The sequence below is a fragment of the Hemicordylus capensis genome, chromosome 12, assembly GCF_027244095.1.
Source record: "Hemicordylus capensis ecotype Gifberg chromosome 12, rHemCap1.1.pri, whole genome shotgun sequence".
Lineage (NCBI taxonomy): Eukaryota > Metazoa > Chordata > Lepidosauria > Squamata > Cordylidae > Hemicordylus > Hemicordylus capensis.
In genome coordinates, this window is record NC_069668.1 from 4,246,240 (window position 1) to 4,260,501 (window position 14,262).

The following is a 14,262-nucleotide window of genomic DNA, read 5'->3' on the forward strand; positions in this document are numbered from 1 at the left end:
AGGAAAGACGGAGGAAGGAGAAGGAAGGAAGAGAGAGATGGGGAGAAAGAGAGAAAGGGAGAGGGAGGGAAAGAAAGAAAGAAAGAGAGAAAGAAAGAAGAGGGAGGGAGAGAAGGAAGGAAAGAGAAAGGGGGGGAAAGATGGGGAGAGAGGACAAGAAGGACAAAAAGCAAGAAAGAAAGGGAGGGAGGGAGAGGGAGGAAGCAGGCAAGGAAGGAAGAGGACATTTATTCTTTTTCAACTGCATTTCACAGAGTTAATTCTCCAGACAGACTCGGCCTCCTCCCCGGCTGCAAGTGTTTTCCTGGGCGCAAAATGGCATGTAAGGTGAGCCCCCCTCTTCTAAATGCACCTGAATTGCTCATGACATTCCTGGAGAGCCATTGCATCCCTGCCACGAGGGGGAAGGGAAGCCCCCCCCCCTTGGCCCACACACAGTGCCAGCAGCCACGCAGGGGCCCTCCTTGGCTCAGCTGAGTCAACACAGGGCCCTTTCCAAGGAAACCCAGCTTGCATCATGGGGCAAGCCAGGTTCAGTTTCAGGCTGTCCCCACCTTGGGGGCGAGGGAGTAGGTGGCAGGTGCCAAGCACCGCCATGGCTTCTCTCGCCCTGGGAAACCTTCGAGCCCTGGCTGTGGGGATGTTAAAGGATGCAGGTGTCAAGTGATGACCAGAAAAACTGGCCTCCCCACATCGCTGGAGGGAAGCCGGTGAGTAACCAGCAAGGAGCTACTCTTAATCCCCCCTTGAGCTCAGAGGCCCTTCCTCCTCACCTCTAGCTGACCTCCCGCCTTTCCTGCCAGGGCTTGGGACCAGCTGATAAAAGAAGAGGGCGAGAGGAAAGAGATCGCTACTTTCCCACTGGCTTGCACCAGGTGCAAGGTGTGCAGAGGGCCGGCAATGGTCATTGCCCCCGTGCAGCATACAGACCAAAGGGGGAACTCCTTGGCACACCTTAGGATTCCATTCCAGGTGAAGTAGTGGTTGCCGTGTGGCAGGGCCCAATGTGCTCTTTTCGTTTCCACCCACCCTGGCCTCACCCAGGTGCGATCTTTCCTGCCAGGCTGCGGTTCTAATTCTGGGAAGCGGCCAAGGAGCCAGGGGCGGTTTGAGAGGAAAGCAGGGGGGTAGAGCAGCCTGGCAAGCGAGGGGTTAATGGCCAGGTGTGGCCGGTATAGGAGCGATGTGCTGGGCCGCTGGAGTCCGCTTGGGATCAGGCAGCGGAGCTTCCTATGAATCACCCTGGCAGGTCAACTGTTATCCTCAGGAGCCACCCCAGAGGCATTTTGCCAAGGTGTTTTGCAAAGCTCGCTGCTTTTAGTTGAGGATTCGTTTTTGGATCTTTGCCAAGTACAAAGCAAGCTTTATCTATTATATATATTTGAAACATTCGCTTGTGAATGGGAGCCCTTTGGGGACAGAGATCCATCTTTTGCTTATTTATTATGTCTCTATGTAAGCCGCTTGGGAAATGTTTGTTGAAAAACGATATAGAAATATTTATTGTTGTTATTTGTAGGTGTGTCCATGCAACATAAAGTCACACTTCCCCATTACCTAGGTACCAAATTTTGCATACACAATCCTGCCACTTAAATTAGCTGAATGAACTACTTTCTACACCAGAATGCACTGGGAGTGGGGGGGGGTGGTTTAAAATGCTCAAAATACATTCTGATCATATCTTAACTGTTACTGTTCTTCAAATATTGTTAACAATAACCAGATCAATAATTTAACAATGGCATCCATGCCCAAGAGAAGCCGATCTTTCGCAGATTCAGATTTACTATGGTTCAAATTTAGTCAGTATGTATGGCCATTATACAATAAAATGAATAATGTTTGAAGTTTACATCCTACAAATTCTAAGCTGCTCTTTTACTTCCCTTTTGCAAGCACAGCAATAAAAGCATTCTATTTCATACATTTAATTCCTTAAACTTTCAAATCAGTGTATAATCTATGCAAAATGCCTTTGCCTGGGTCAGAGATGGGCCTCACCTACTAGTTATGTCTCTTTTTATTGTCTTTTTAAATAGGTTTTTTTTTCTTTTTTAACACTATGGGGCCATTTGAGCTTGATATAGTTTAGGACATGTCATTTTCTGGCCCTGCTTCAAGATTACTCTGTATCACCAGTAGTGTTCCTTCTAAGATGTGCACGCGCTCACACGTTTTTTGATCTCTATCCTGTTCTTTTTAGCTCCCACTCAGGTTGAATCAGGAAGGCCCCATTCTGAATGCATGCGCGCACACACTGCCTTGATACTGCTGCCCAGAACAAAATTCATTCCGCACACAGATGGAAAGAACCCTGGTCCCCAGCCATCGCCACTCCTGATGGAGAATCACTGCTCAGAATTTGATACTCCAGCAACTGCTTTGCGCTGTTACACTGGCCATAGTCCCCTGTGAATGGGTCTATTTCTCTTTCCCCAAAGAACGGATCCAAAAGGCCTCAAGAAGTTATCTGGAGAAACCATGGGCTGACATCATTGTGTTTGCTTTCTCTCTGTTGTGGTTTCAGGGCCGGCTTTTGCAGGTTAGGAGCACCCCAGAAACATTCAAAAGGAGTTTCTGGGGATGACAGCTGTGATCTTTACAGGAGGCAAGCTGGTGAAGGATGATCAGATGTGGACTTCCTGCCTGAAATCACTGCCTGTCAGTGTAGACAATACTAAGCTAGATGGACAAATTGTCTGACTCGGTAGAAGGCAGCTCTGCATATTCCTTTTGGGGATGGATTATAAATCAGTGGCAGGGTATCTGCTTTGCAGAAAGTCCCCGGTTCAGTCCTTCGTAGCATCTCCAGGGAGGGCTAGGAAAGACAGCTGTCTGAAACCTTGGGGGGCTGCTGCCAGTCCGTGCAGACAAAACAGAGCTAGGTAGACCAGTGGTCTGACTCAGTGTAAGGCGGCTTCCTGTCTACCTACGATGGTTAGCATCCTCGAAGAGGAAACCAAGGGGATGCTAAGCTTTGCTTTGTGAAATAATCCCTCAGAGAAGGAGATCTTCTGAACCTATGCGGATGAGGACTCACACATATGCAAACAGGGTCACTAGGACGAGTCCCCACACAGCTGAGGATTGGAAAGCTTCCCAGTCAAAGAGTGTAACTTTCAAAGGGACTTGAGCTCTTCATCTTTGGAAACTGAGCCCCATGGGGGCTGAGGAACCACTCTCAGCTTCCTCCTGGCTAATCCAGACATCATAAGTGGCCCAGGAAAGGTAGGTTTGGGGGTACACATAGGAACATAAGAAGCTGCCATATACTAAGTCAGACCCTTGGGACATCTAGATCAATATTGTCTTCGCAGACTGGCAGCGGCTTCTTCAAGGTTGCAGGCAGGAATCTCTCTCCGCCCTATCTTGGAGATGCTGCCAGGGAGGGAACTTAGAACCTTCTGCTCTTCCCAGAGTGACTCCATCCCCTAAGGAGAAGATCTTCCAGTGCTCACACTTCTAGTCTCCCATTCATATGCAACCTTGTGGTAGCAAGCATGACTTGACCCCTTAGCTAAGCAGGGTCCACCCTGGTTGCATATGAAAGGGAGACTTGATGTGTGAGCACTGGAAGAGATTCCCCTCAGGGGATAGAGCTGCTTTGGGAAGAGCATCCGAGGTTCCAAGTTCTCTCCCTGGCAGGATCTCTAAGATAAGGCTGGGAGAAATTCCTGCCTGCAACCTCGGAGAAGCTGCTGCCAGTCTGTTCAGACACTACTGAGCTAGATGGACCAAGGGTCTGACTCAGTATATGGCAGCTTCCTATGTTCCAGGGGTTCTCCAAGGTTTCAGGCAAGGGTCTCTCCCAACCCTACCTGGAGATGCCAGGGAGTGGCCCTGGGCCTTTCTGGGTGGTTTGTTTTCCAAGAATCCTAAGCTCCTGGAAGTGATGAGAGTAGCGACACTGACAGCAGACTGGAACGGCTTTAAATGCTTTAAATGTATTGTCTACTCAAGACATGCCTTTTGGCTGACTTCAGCAATTCGTCTCAAAAGTAAGCCTCTACGGCCCTCTTGTGGCCCCCCAAAGCCTTTTGCGCCTCTGCTTGCCTGGAAGCTTGGCAGCTACACGCCACTGCTTGCTGGGTCTTGAAGTTCTTGAAAACAAGAGGGAAAAGCCTGAGCAGGCGGCAGCAGGAGCTGGCAGGTAAAATGTTCTACGGGGCGGGTTGCTCTCCTGTCTCAAAGAGGCGTTTTCCAGCTGGCTTCTGCAGCAGTAGCAGCACAGCAGAGGTTTAGGCATGGGCTTTCTGTTGTTCACTGCTACTGACTTTCGTTTTGCTTCTCCCTAGATTGCAGAAATGAAAGCGAAAGAGGGACCGAGCCCGAGAGAGAGGAGAGATGGAGGATGAGAGAGAAGTCTGCAAGAACTGGTAGGAATAAACAGGAGGGAATCTGGGGTATTTGGGGAAGTGGGGTGGGCAGTGTCGTCAAGCTAGCCAGCCAGACAGACAGACAAGACAGACTCCCTTGTGTTGCCTTTGAGCTTCCCTCCTGGGGGAATCCTTTCCAGGGAAGAGAGGCTGCAAGTCATTGCAGTGTGGGTGGGAACAGACTTGCACACACTCACTTCCTTGGGAAGTTCTCCTGCACAGCCCCGCGGACAGGAAAGGGGCCAGAGCACAGCAGAAAACACCGCCCTCTCTTCAAAGCATCTAAAGCTGCGTCTGCTCCCTTCCCTTCTCTGCCAGCTTTGCTTCCGTGCATGCTGCCCCAGGCCTGCTTGCAATGTATAGCTGCTGGGGTCTTAAAGAATGCGCAAGGAATGTTTATTAATTATTAATCATCATCATCATCATTATTATTGATTACCTGGCATACTGTGCAACCTTATGCCCGCGGCGGAACATGACGTTTGTGCAGGAGCGCCGTTGTGCGAGCACAAAAACAGTGGGAACAGAATTGTGCGGTAGTGACTGTATAGCTTGATTGTATATCATGGCCGCGCTGCCGTGCAGCTCTGTGTGGTTCTCGCCCTTGCGCGGTCGCGCAGACCTTCTGTTCCGCCAGGGATCTTGCTCCACAAACTGCGTGCCCCAAGAGGGTCTGAAGACGGCTCGCTGTTCTAAAGTGGCTCACAATCTAAAAAAGACACAAAGGAGACACCTGCAACAACCACCGGAGAGATGCTCTGCTGTCCTGAATAGGGACTGTTGCTTTCCCCCTGCTAAACATAAAACAGCCGCCATTTTAAGGAGATCTCTCTCAGCCCAGTTAGTGGGGTACCTGAACAAGGCTGGCCAGGGAAGGCACTCATGACCATGTTGGATGATGATGATGATGATGATGATGATGATTAACATTTTATATCCCACTTCCAAGGAGCCCAGAGTGGTGTACTACATACTTAAATTTCTCCTCACAACAACCCTGTGAAGTAGGTTAGGCTGAGAGAGAGAAGTGACTGGCCCTGAGTCACCCAGCAAGTCTCATGGCTGAGTGGGGATTTGAACTCAGGTCTCCCTGCTCCTAGTCTGGCACTCTAACCACTACACCACGTTGGCTTTTTAGATTTATTTTTTTGAAGCCAGAAAATTTTCCAATCTGTTTCCAATGAAATATTCAGAGACTTCTCAGTCTCTCCCTGCACACCGGCCATATCAAAGCCCTACAGCATGCAAGCAGATCCATATATATATATATATATACTAGTGGTTTTGTAGCCCGTTGGTTAACGGGCGCTAGTGGAGCTCTGCGCTCCAGACGTTCGCCGCCATTCCCTCTCCCGCCACCCCCCGGCGCCCGGGGCTCCGGCCGGGCCCGCCACTCACCGCCGCCCGCGGCTCCGGCCGGGCCCGCCACCTACCGCCGCCCGCGGCTCCGGCCGGGCCCGCCGCTGCCCGCGGCTCCGGCTGGGCCCGCCACCCACCGCGGCTCCGGCCTGGCCCACCGCTGCCCGGGCCCACCGCCGCATTGTTTTGTCTGCCGCCTCATCCGGCGGCCATCCTGGGCGGCCAGAAGCGGCCGCCCCGAAGAAGCCGGGTAAGCGGCGGCACGGCCAGGCCTTGGCCATGGCTCTGCCGCCTCCTCGGCCGCGCCACCTCCTCTGGCCGAGGCGGCGGCTTTGCTGCCGCCTCGGCCAGTGTCCCCCGCCGCCGCTTACCCGGCTTCTTCGGGGCGGCCACTTCTGGCCGCCCAAGATGGCCGCCGGGTGCTGGCGGTCCTGCCTCCCTGGCTCCTTCTGGCCATGCGCTTCGCGCATGCCCAGAAGAGGCCAGGGAGGCATGGACACACGCTTGGTGTCCGTCCACGGACGGACACCAAGCCTTTTATTAGATAGGATATAGAGAGAGAGAGAGAGAGCGGGGGGAGGGGGGGCCACACCACAAAAAGGAATTCACATTTTACCTCCATTACTGGCAAAGGCTGGCCTGGCCTGGGCAGTTGGGTCTTCAGAGAACTGTGGTGGACAAGAGAAAACCAGCGCTGGCCACTCTGCCTGCCTCCTTCCTTCCTTCCTTCCCTTCCTTCCTCCGGCACTCGAGTTCAGGCTTCAGGGAGGCCTACATGGAGGAGGCCTCTCTAGAAGCCCCACCGATCCACAGAGCAAGGGGGACTGGCTGAGTGAGGAGCCTGGGGGCTGGGCGGGGGGGCCGTGGGGAGCCATGAGACATGTCTCAGCGGGGGGAGGGCCCTCCAGGCAGTAGGGCCCCCAGACAACTGCCTCCCCTTGCCTGAGCGTAATGACACCCCTTGGCGCAGCCAGCTCGAGATGAGAGAGCCGCCATTTTGAAAAGGGGCCTCTTGGCCCAGTCAGCTAAATAGGAGGCAGCCCATCTTTTTGAAAAGACGTCCCTTGAGCCAGTCCGCTAAATCTGAGAGAGCCGCTATTTTGAAAAGGGACCTTTTGGCCCGGTCAGCTAGATAGGAGGCAGCTAACTTATGCTAAATACGAGTGGGCCGCTATTTTGAAGCAGGACCTTTTGGCCCGGTGAGCAGAGGCACCTTCACAAGGCTGGACCAGAGGAGGTCGACCAGAGCTAGTGTGGTGCAGTGGGTAGAGTGCTGGATGAGGAACGGGGAGACCACAGCTATATCGGAAGATGCTAAAAGGCGTCATCTCATACTGCGTGGGAGGAGGCCATGGTCAGCCCCTCCTGTATCCTACCAAAGACAGCTACTGGGCTCTGTGGGCATCAGGAGTCGACACCTACTCCACAACGCACTTTACCTTTAATCATGGATGCGTTATGATGTTGATACCAACCCATCTTTCACCAAGCAGAGATTGATGATGTGCCTTGCTGCCAAGACCACCCTGATGGCATTTGTGACTCGAGTTTGCCTTTCTCCTTTCTGCTCAGCAAGCGAAATGTGGCTGCAGCCAACCTCTCTCTCCACGAAGCCCACTGCCTCCGGTTTCTCAAGGTCTGCCCCGATTGCAACGAGCCAGTTGCCTTGAAGGACATGAAAGAGCACTTTGAAAAAGCCCACGAGCAGGTACCAGCTCAGATACAAAGAGATACATAAATCAGAGATACGTAAATCAGGGCTAGAGCCTCTGCTTTGCACGCAGAAGGTCCAACTGATGTGTTTTAGAAAACCAAAGTAACTCCATTTTACTTTGAATACCTCACTCTAACTTAAAATAACCCCAGCCCAGCTCAGGCCAGCTCAAGGACACGGCCTCACATGATCAACGTCATTATCTCTCTCCACTAAAATGTATCTAAAGAAACTTGGTTCTCACCGTTCTTTGCTGACAGTTAAAGAAAACAGGATGTAACCAAATAAGGGGTGATCACCAGATGAACAATGAATCTTTCGCATGCGTACTAGATACTTAGTCCACCATTTTGTTGCCAAGTATACTATGTCTAGGGTGTCAACATCATTCAGATTGTCTGTATAAATGTAAGGTGCACCTGTAACCAATTTGTATCTCAATGCAGAGCAATAGCCCATTGATTTACCTTGCTGGCTGCAGCAGCAAATAAAATTGCCTCTAATTGATCCTCATTGAGTCTGTTTGATTGGCAAAAAGGCGGACCCAGGGACGAACCAGTATTCACATCACCAGGTTCAATCCCCTGGCAGCATCTCCAGGTAGGGCCGGGGGGGAAACTGCCCTTAAACCCTGGAGAAGCTGCTGCCAGTCAGTGTAGACCACACCGAGCGAGATGGACCCAGAGTCTGACTCGGTATAAGGCGGCTTCCTGTGTCTCTGTGTTCTTAAGGGGCCCTGATCCTTGCCACCCTGTGGCCCACTCTCTGTGGATGCTCTGCCTGCACCACAGAGGAGCCAGGGTCACACTGGTAGGCATAATTGCTACGTAAGAAGTTGCCTCACAGAGTCAAACTCTCCGTCCAAATAGCTCACACTTGTCTACTCTGATTGGCAGCAGCTCTCCAAGGTTCCAGGCAAGAGTCTTTCCCAGCCCTACCTGGAGATGCTGCCACCAGGGATAGAACCGGGGACCTTCTGCAGGCCCAGCAGATGCTTTGCCACTGAGCTATGGCCCCATACCTTAGAATGCTGCTGCCTACTGAGTCAGCCCCTTTGTCCATCTTGCTCAGTATGGTCTACACTGACTGGCAGCGGCTCCCTAGATTCCTATGCGAATCCTGTCCCAGCCTTGCAGTAAGAACAGGGAATTCCACTACGGAACAGAGCAGAGCAAAGAAACTTGGGGGTACTCTTCCCTTCCTTCTGTGGGTCTTGCTGTGAAGCATTGCCTTCCTCTTCCTTCTCCCCCCTCCAGGTCCGATGTCAGCTCTATCACCAGTCGATGCAGCAGTACCTACTGGAATGCCATGAGGTAAGGCTGGTGGCCCGTCTGAACCCATGTGGCATAGCGGTTAAGAGTGCCAAACTAAGACTGGGGAGACCCGAGTTCAAATGCCGCTTCAGCCCGGAACTCACTGGGCGACTCTGGGCCAGCTGCTTCTTCTCTCTCAGCCTCACAGGGTTGTTGTGGGGGTAAAAGTCACCAAGTCCGCCACTCTGGGCTCCTTGGAGGAAGAGCGCGATGGGGTCCCAGAGGGAGGCGTCCCTTTTGCCTTACGATCTGTACACAGGCTGCCATGGGACCCTAACCCTCTTTGCTCCCTCCTGCAGTCTGAAGAATGCCAGGAGCGCACGGCCAAGTGTCCCTTCTGTGAGCTGGACCTGCCATACTACAAGCTGCAGGAGCACCGCAATGCCTGTGGCAGCCGGACCACGCGGTGCTGGGACTGCAGCGAGTACGTCATGTACAAAGTCTTGGAGGACCACAAGCTCACCTGCCAGGCGAGGGAGGGGCTGAAGGGTCCAGGTGAGCTTCCGCCTCCATGCAAATCTTCTCCCGCTGCTCACGTGGCCAGAGAAAGTCCCTTGAAGCGTTTTGCCCACTGTTTACCTAGGAAGCCACTTTCTACGGAGTTGGTCTGTCTTGCTCAGGATTCCCTACTCTGACTGGCAGCAGCTCTCCTGGGTTTCAGGCAGGGTTTTTTGTTTTTTTTTTGCCAGCCAGGGATTGAATCTGGGACCTTGTGCATATAAAACAGATGCTCTTCCACTAAGCAACGATCCTTGCCCCTAAAGGTTTACTATGTAGGAAGCTGGGCGCTGACCCTCCAGAGGCCTTCTCCAGGGGTTGTGGGTCTGTCTTGACCGCGTCTTGCCCCTCCCACCTTTCCCCGAATGTAAGCAAGCACACTTCCCTCCTGCCTCTTGTCCTTAGGCCCTCAAACCAATTTATGTCAGCAGTGCAATTGCTGGATCCCGGAAGATCAGTACCTTCAGCACTTGGTGAGTATTGTGCTTGCGTCCCTCCCATTTTGCAGCTGTGTTCATGGCGGGTCATCAGGGCTGCCGGTGGATAGATGCTCCCTGCTGGGGATGGAACAAGATGCTTCCTGCTTGGGGTGGAATCGATGGGTCCTATTCCATCCTGCCTGGGATGGAAGCCATTTCTGCCCCTTGAAGGTGCATTCGAAACCAGTCCCCTGGGGCCATTCAGAACTGCCTCACGGCTGCACTGGCAGAGATGCTATATAGCAGATTCCTGCACATTGCAGCGGGTTGGTGTCGAGGATGGTCAAGGTCCCTTTTCAACCCTTCTGAGATACTATGGCTCACCCTTTTGGGAACATGTGAATGTTAGAACCCCTCGTCATATCTGCCACACTCACCACTGTTCCATCCACAGAATGAGTGCAGCCCACTCCCACAAATGCTGAGGGCCCTCACCACCCACTCTCCCACCAAGCCAGGCTTTCCCTCATCACCCTGGCAACTTCCGAGCAGCCCGGCCACCTCCTCCCCTGCTGCCGAGAGAGACGTCCGCCCCAAGAAGAAAGACCTGTCTTCCGCTGAGAGGCCCTCGCTGAAGCCTCCGAGGAGCAAGAGTACCAGCGGCTGGCCAGCCTTCACTGCCTCCCTTGTGCCACAGGCCCTGGAGGACGACCTGTACGACCAGCTGGTGACCTGCTCCCAGTGCAACATCCTCCTTCCAAGCCCCACGCTGCAGAAGCATGAGGTGAGGGAGGCTTTTGTGGTGCAAAGCGGGGTCCTGGTTGTGTGTGTGTGTGTGTGCGCGCGCATGCAGAGGAATAAAAGAACAGCTGATCAGGTGCATGTGGGAATCCTGCAAGCAGGGGAAAGAGAGGGGCTTCTCCCTGCATCCAAGGGCACACCCCCTCTGATCCTGATGGAAGGATAAGGCTACCAAGGCTAGTCTAGGAATTTGTCAAATCCCCTCTTCAACCTGTCTAGGTTGGTGGCCATCACCACATAACCCTGGCAGTGAATTCCCGAGTCTGCCTGCAGGTTGTGTCAAGAAATCCTCCCTTCTGTCTGACCCGAATCTCCCAGCAACGGATGAGCCCAGGCTCGAATAGGAGGAAAGAGAAAAACTGATCTCTGTCCACTTTGATCTACACCGTGCATGATTTTATACAGCTCTACAGTGCCCCCCCTCCTTACCCACCTTTTTTCTAAGCTAAAAAAGGCTCAACGGTTGTAGTCTTTCCTCATAGGGGAGTCGCTCCAGCCCCCTGATCATTTGGGTTGCCCACCTCTGCACTGGAGGATGAAACTGCTCCGTAGGGGGCAGGCTCAAGCCATTTCTCCAGCAGGCCAGCCTCCCAGGTGGGAGACCAACAGGTAGACCAACAGGCCAGCCTCCCAGCAGATGAGTGGAAGCAGGAGGAATGTGACAGAAAGAGACTAGAGTCGCCCTCCAATAGCAAACTTCTGCCACTCTTTGCATCTCTCTCCGGGTTTCTTTCCTCTTCTGTGCCAGGGCTGCAGAACTTCGGCCTTCTGGGTGTGGTTGGACTACAACTCCCATCATCCCCAGCCACAGTGGCAAGTAGTCGGGCCTGATGGGAGTTGTAGTCCATCATCTGCAGAAGAGCTGAAGCTGTCTATGCTTTTTGGGACTTCCATTTTTTTTTTGTAAGGGTTAAAGAAAACGGTTAGTTGCATCTAGGGTGAATAACGAAGGAAAGGAAAAGGTAACTTAGTCAAAGCCTCACCGATGAAGAAATAACAGTCATGCTTGCAAACTGTCCTAAATCTGAAAAATGCCAGCCGCGCTTTGGTTTCCTTTCCTACTTCAGAAAAAGTGCCAGAGGGCAGCGTCAATCCAACCGCCCCTGAGAAGACCTCGGCTCCTGAGGAAAGGAGGTACGGCTTGATTCGGGGCAACCGGGGCTGGATGGAGGTTATGAGGGTCCGAAGGCTGATGGGAGAGAAGGGCTGGGAGGGGGAGGCATAGAGGGCCTCGAGACAGCCACTTGATTCGGCTGGAGGTTAATCCAGTGGTGCGGATAGCCGTGCTAATAGAAACTTCAGGGCGATCCTGGGGGAAATGGAGCAAGCAGTGGTTCTGCCACAGAGAGGGAGGCAGGCCCGGCTCAAAGGGAACCTGGCATTGGTATCAGCTTCATTCCCAAGGACGAAGAATAGCATCTGTCTGCTTCGCCAGAGCTCACCCCACCCCAAAGGGCTTTGTACCAAGTTAGATCATGGCTCCGTCGGCACCGACTAGTAGCAGCTTCTCCGAGGTTTCAGGCAGGACTCTCCCAAGCCTACCGGGGGACTGCCAGGGATGAAGTGGGGAGCTTGTACAGGCAAAGCAGATGAGCTACGCCCGCCATCCCATAGTCCCTTCATGTTGGATTAGGGAAATGAATCTTGCCTGCTGGTGAGTGGGAGGGGAAGGTTCAGTTTTGATAAAGAGGTCGCCCCATTGATCGCCCTCTGGTGGGCCACTGTGTGAAACAGGATGCTGGACTAGATGGGCCTTGGGCCTGATCCAGCAGGGCTGTTCTTATGTTTGTACGATCCTACCTGCTGCTTGTGTGCCTAACCCCAAGCCCTGCTAACCGAGCAAAGAGGCACCTTTTTATAGTGGTGATTCGCTTCTATTTAGCAGGGGGAGAGCAACTGGCCCTATCCAACCCCAGCACAGCATCTCTCCAGTGGCTCTTGCTGGTGTCTACCTTATGTTTCTTTGTGGATTGTGAGCCCTTTGGGGTCAGGGGACCATCTTATTTATGGATTATTTATTTTTCGATGTAAACCACTTTGAGAACTTTGGTTGAAGAGAGGTATATAAATATTTGTTGTAGTAGTAGATACAGGGCATGGGGGTGCATAGACTTTTATACCACACAAATTCTGGCAGCGTGAGTGTTATACCGGGAGGAGGTAATGTGGAAAGGTTCAGAGATTCCCCTCTCCACTTCCCCAGGCAGATGTTCCAAGGGTGTGAAAGGACCACGCCAAAGTGCCAACTCCGGAGCTAATGTGTTTGCCTTGCCTTGCAGAGGAATCCCCGTGAAGCCCTCCTGGAGAGCAAAGCGGGACATCAAAGTCCCAATGGCCCCGAATCAACCCTTTTATTCTTCCCACCAGGGTCAGATTCAGTAAAGTGCTTTGCAGTGCAAGTGGGCCTTTATCTGCCTTATTAAGAATAAAAGAGCTTGTTCCTACCCAAGAGCACATAGACACACTCTGGAATATATGACGAAGCGGCTTTGAGATAGAAAGGAAATTACCAAGAGTGCTCTCAAAAAACTCCCTCCCTCTCCCTGCTGCCCTCTTCCCGGAGCATGTGCAAAAAAAAAAAAAAAAAAGGAAGCAGGCTGTCTGGCAAAACCTTACCTATTTTTTGCTCCCCAAAGAAGCCATGGGGCTGGGCTGTTTTGTGGCAAGGAAGCCCAGTTTTTCCGTGGGAACATAAGGGGTGAATGTGGACGGTGAACTCCGTTGGTGTGGACTCTTTAAACTCCCCAGGCTTCTCGGGTTGTGCACTTTGGCACCTTAACTCTTTGCATTCGAGAAAGCGAAAAGCAGAACTCCTTTCACGTTTTCAAATTCGGGAGCCTTCAGGAAATGTGTCTGCCGGCAAAATGGGTTCTGTGGCCAATCAATGAGGCTTCTTAGTATTTTGTCTCGTTCATTTTATTTGTAATCACACTCACAAACAGGAAGTATAATTTACACTAATAAACACGTACGGTGCAGAGAACACCTGTACAGAGGACATCATAGGGAACACCCAGGAGTTCCTAGCAGGTAGGATCCTGTTTGGTTTGGGTTGTCTCATCTTGAAAACAGACATTTTCGATCTGGGGGGGAAAGTGCAGAAAAGAGAAATCCAAATGATCAGGGGCTGGAGTCCCTTCCCTCTGAGAAAAGGCTAAAATACTTGGGCTCTTTATTTTAGAAAAAAGGGTGACTAGGGGACTTCTCAAATTATGTTTGGGGTGGAGAAGCTGGAGAGACAGTTTCTCTCCTTCTCAGGGGCATAGAGTGAAACTGACAGGAGAGGACAGTCAGGAAAGAGTCCTTCATGCAGTTGCACTATTAACTTATAAAATTTGCTGCTGCAGGAAATGGTGATAGCAACTCTGCTTGAACGGTCTTGAAAGGGAATTAGACAAATTCCCAGCAGAAAAGAAGGTATCGCGCTGGCTCTTAGCCTTGATGGCTATGTAGTACGTCCAGGTTTACATATATAGAAATATAGGAGGCTGCCATATCCTGAGTCAGAGCATTGGTCTATCTAGCTCAGCATTGTCTATCCAGACTGGCAGCAGCTTCTCCAAGGTTCCAGGCAGGAGTCTCTCCCAGTCCTACTTGGAGGTGCCAGAGATTGAACCTGGGACTTTCTGCAGGCTGAGTGGAGTTATGACCAAGTTACTGTAAGGAAGTATCTTACAGCAGACAATGCTTACAGCTAGTCACCCATATGCGTGCAAACCAAGGCAGACCCTGCTTAGCATTGGGACCTGGCGGTCTTTTGCTCCGATCGAAAAAGCCTC

General features: G+C 52.0%; 1 protein-coding gene and 1 long non-coding RNA gene across 9 annotated transcripts; one reads left to right on the forward strand and one right to left on the reverse strand.

Moving 5' to 3' along the window:
- Positions 1-3,982: 3,982 nt before the first annotated feature.
- Positions 3,983-6,533, reverse strand: LOC128335870 (uncharacterized). Its single transcript, XR_008311756.1, has 3 exons — positions 6,355-6,533; positions 4,819-5,088; positions 3,983-4,294 (listed from the first exon to the last, which is right to left on the reverse strand). It is a non-coding gene; the product is annotated as an uncharacterized LOC128335870 (long non-coding RNA).
- XAF1 (XIAP associated factor 1) lies at positions 4,052-12,882 on the forward strand. 8 transcript variants are annotated; one of them, XM_053274644.1, is made up of 9 exons: positions 4,052-4,153; positions 4,299-4,379; positions 7,311-7,446; positions 8,709-8,765; positions 9,065-9,260; positions 9,669-9,736; positions 10,137-10,466; positions 11,551-11,617; positions 12,687-12,882. In XM_053274644.1, exons 2-9 carry the CDS (start codon positions 4,348-4,350, stop codon positions 12,863-12,865), a joined length of 1,065 nt encoding a protein of 354 aa, XP_053130619.1. In that variant the 5' UTR covers positions 4,052-4,153; positions 4,299-4,347; the 3' UTR covers positions 12,866-12,882. The 8 variants fall into 8 exon arrangements, with proteins under 8 accessions (XP_053130619.1, XP_053130617.1, XP_053130621.1 ...); XM_053274642.1 differs by having other exon boundaries at positions 4,058-4,153; positions 7,232-7,446; XM_053274646.1 differs by having other exon boundaries at positions 4,058-4,153; positions 7,232-7,446; positions 12,763-12,882.
- The last annotated feature ends 1,380 nt before the right edge of the window (positions 12,883-14,262 follow it).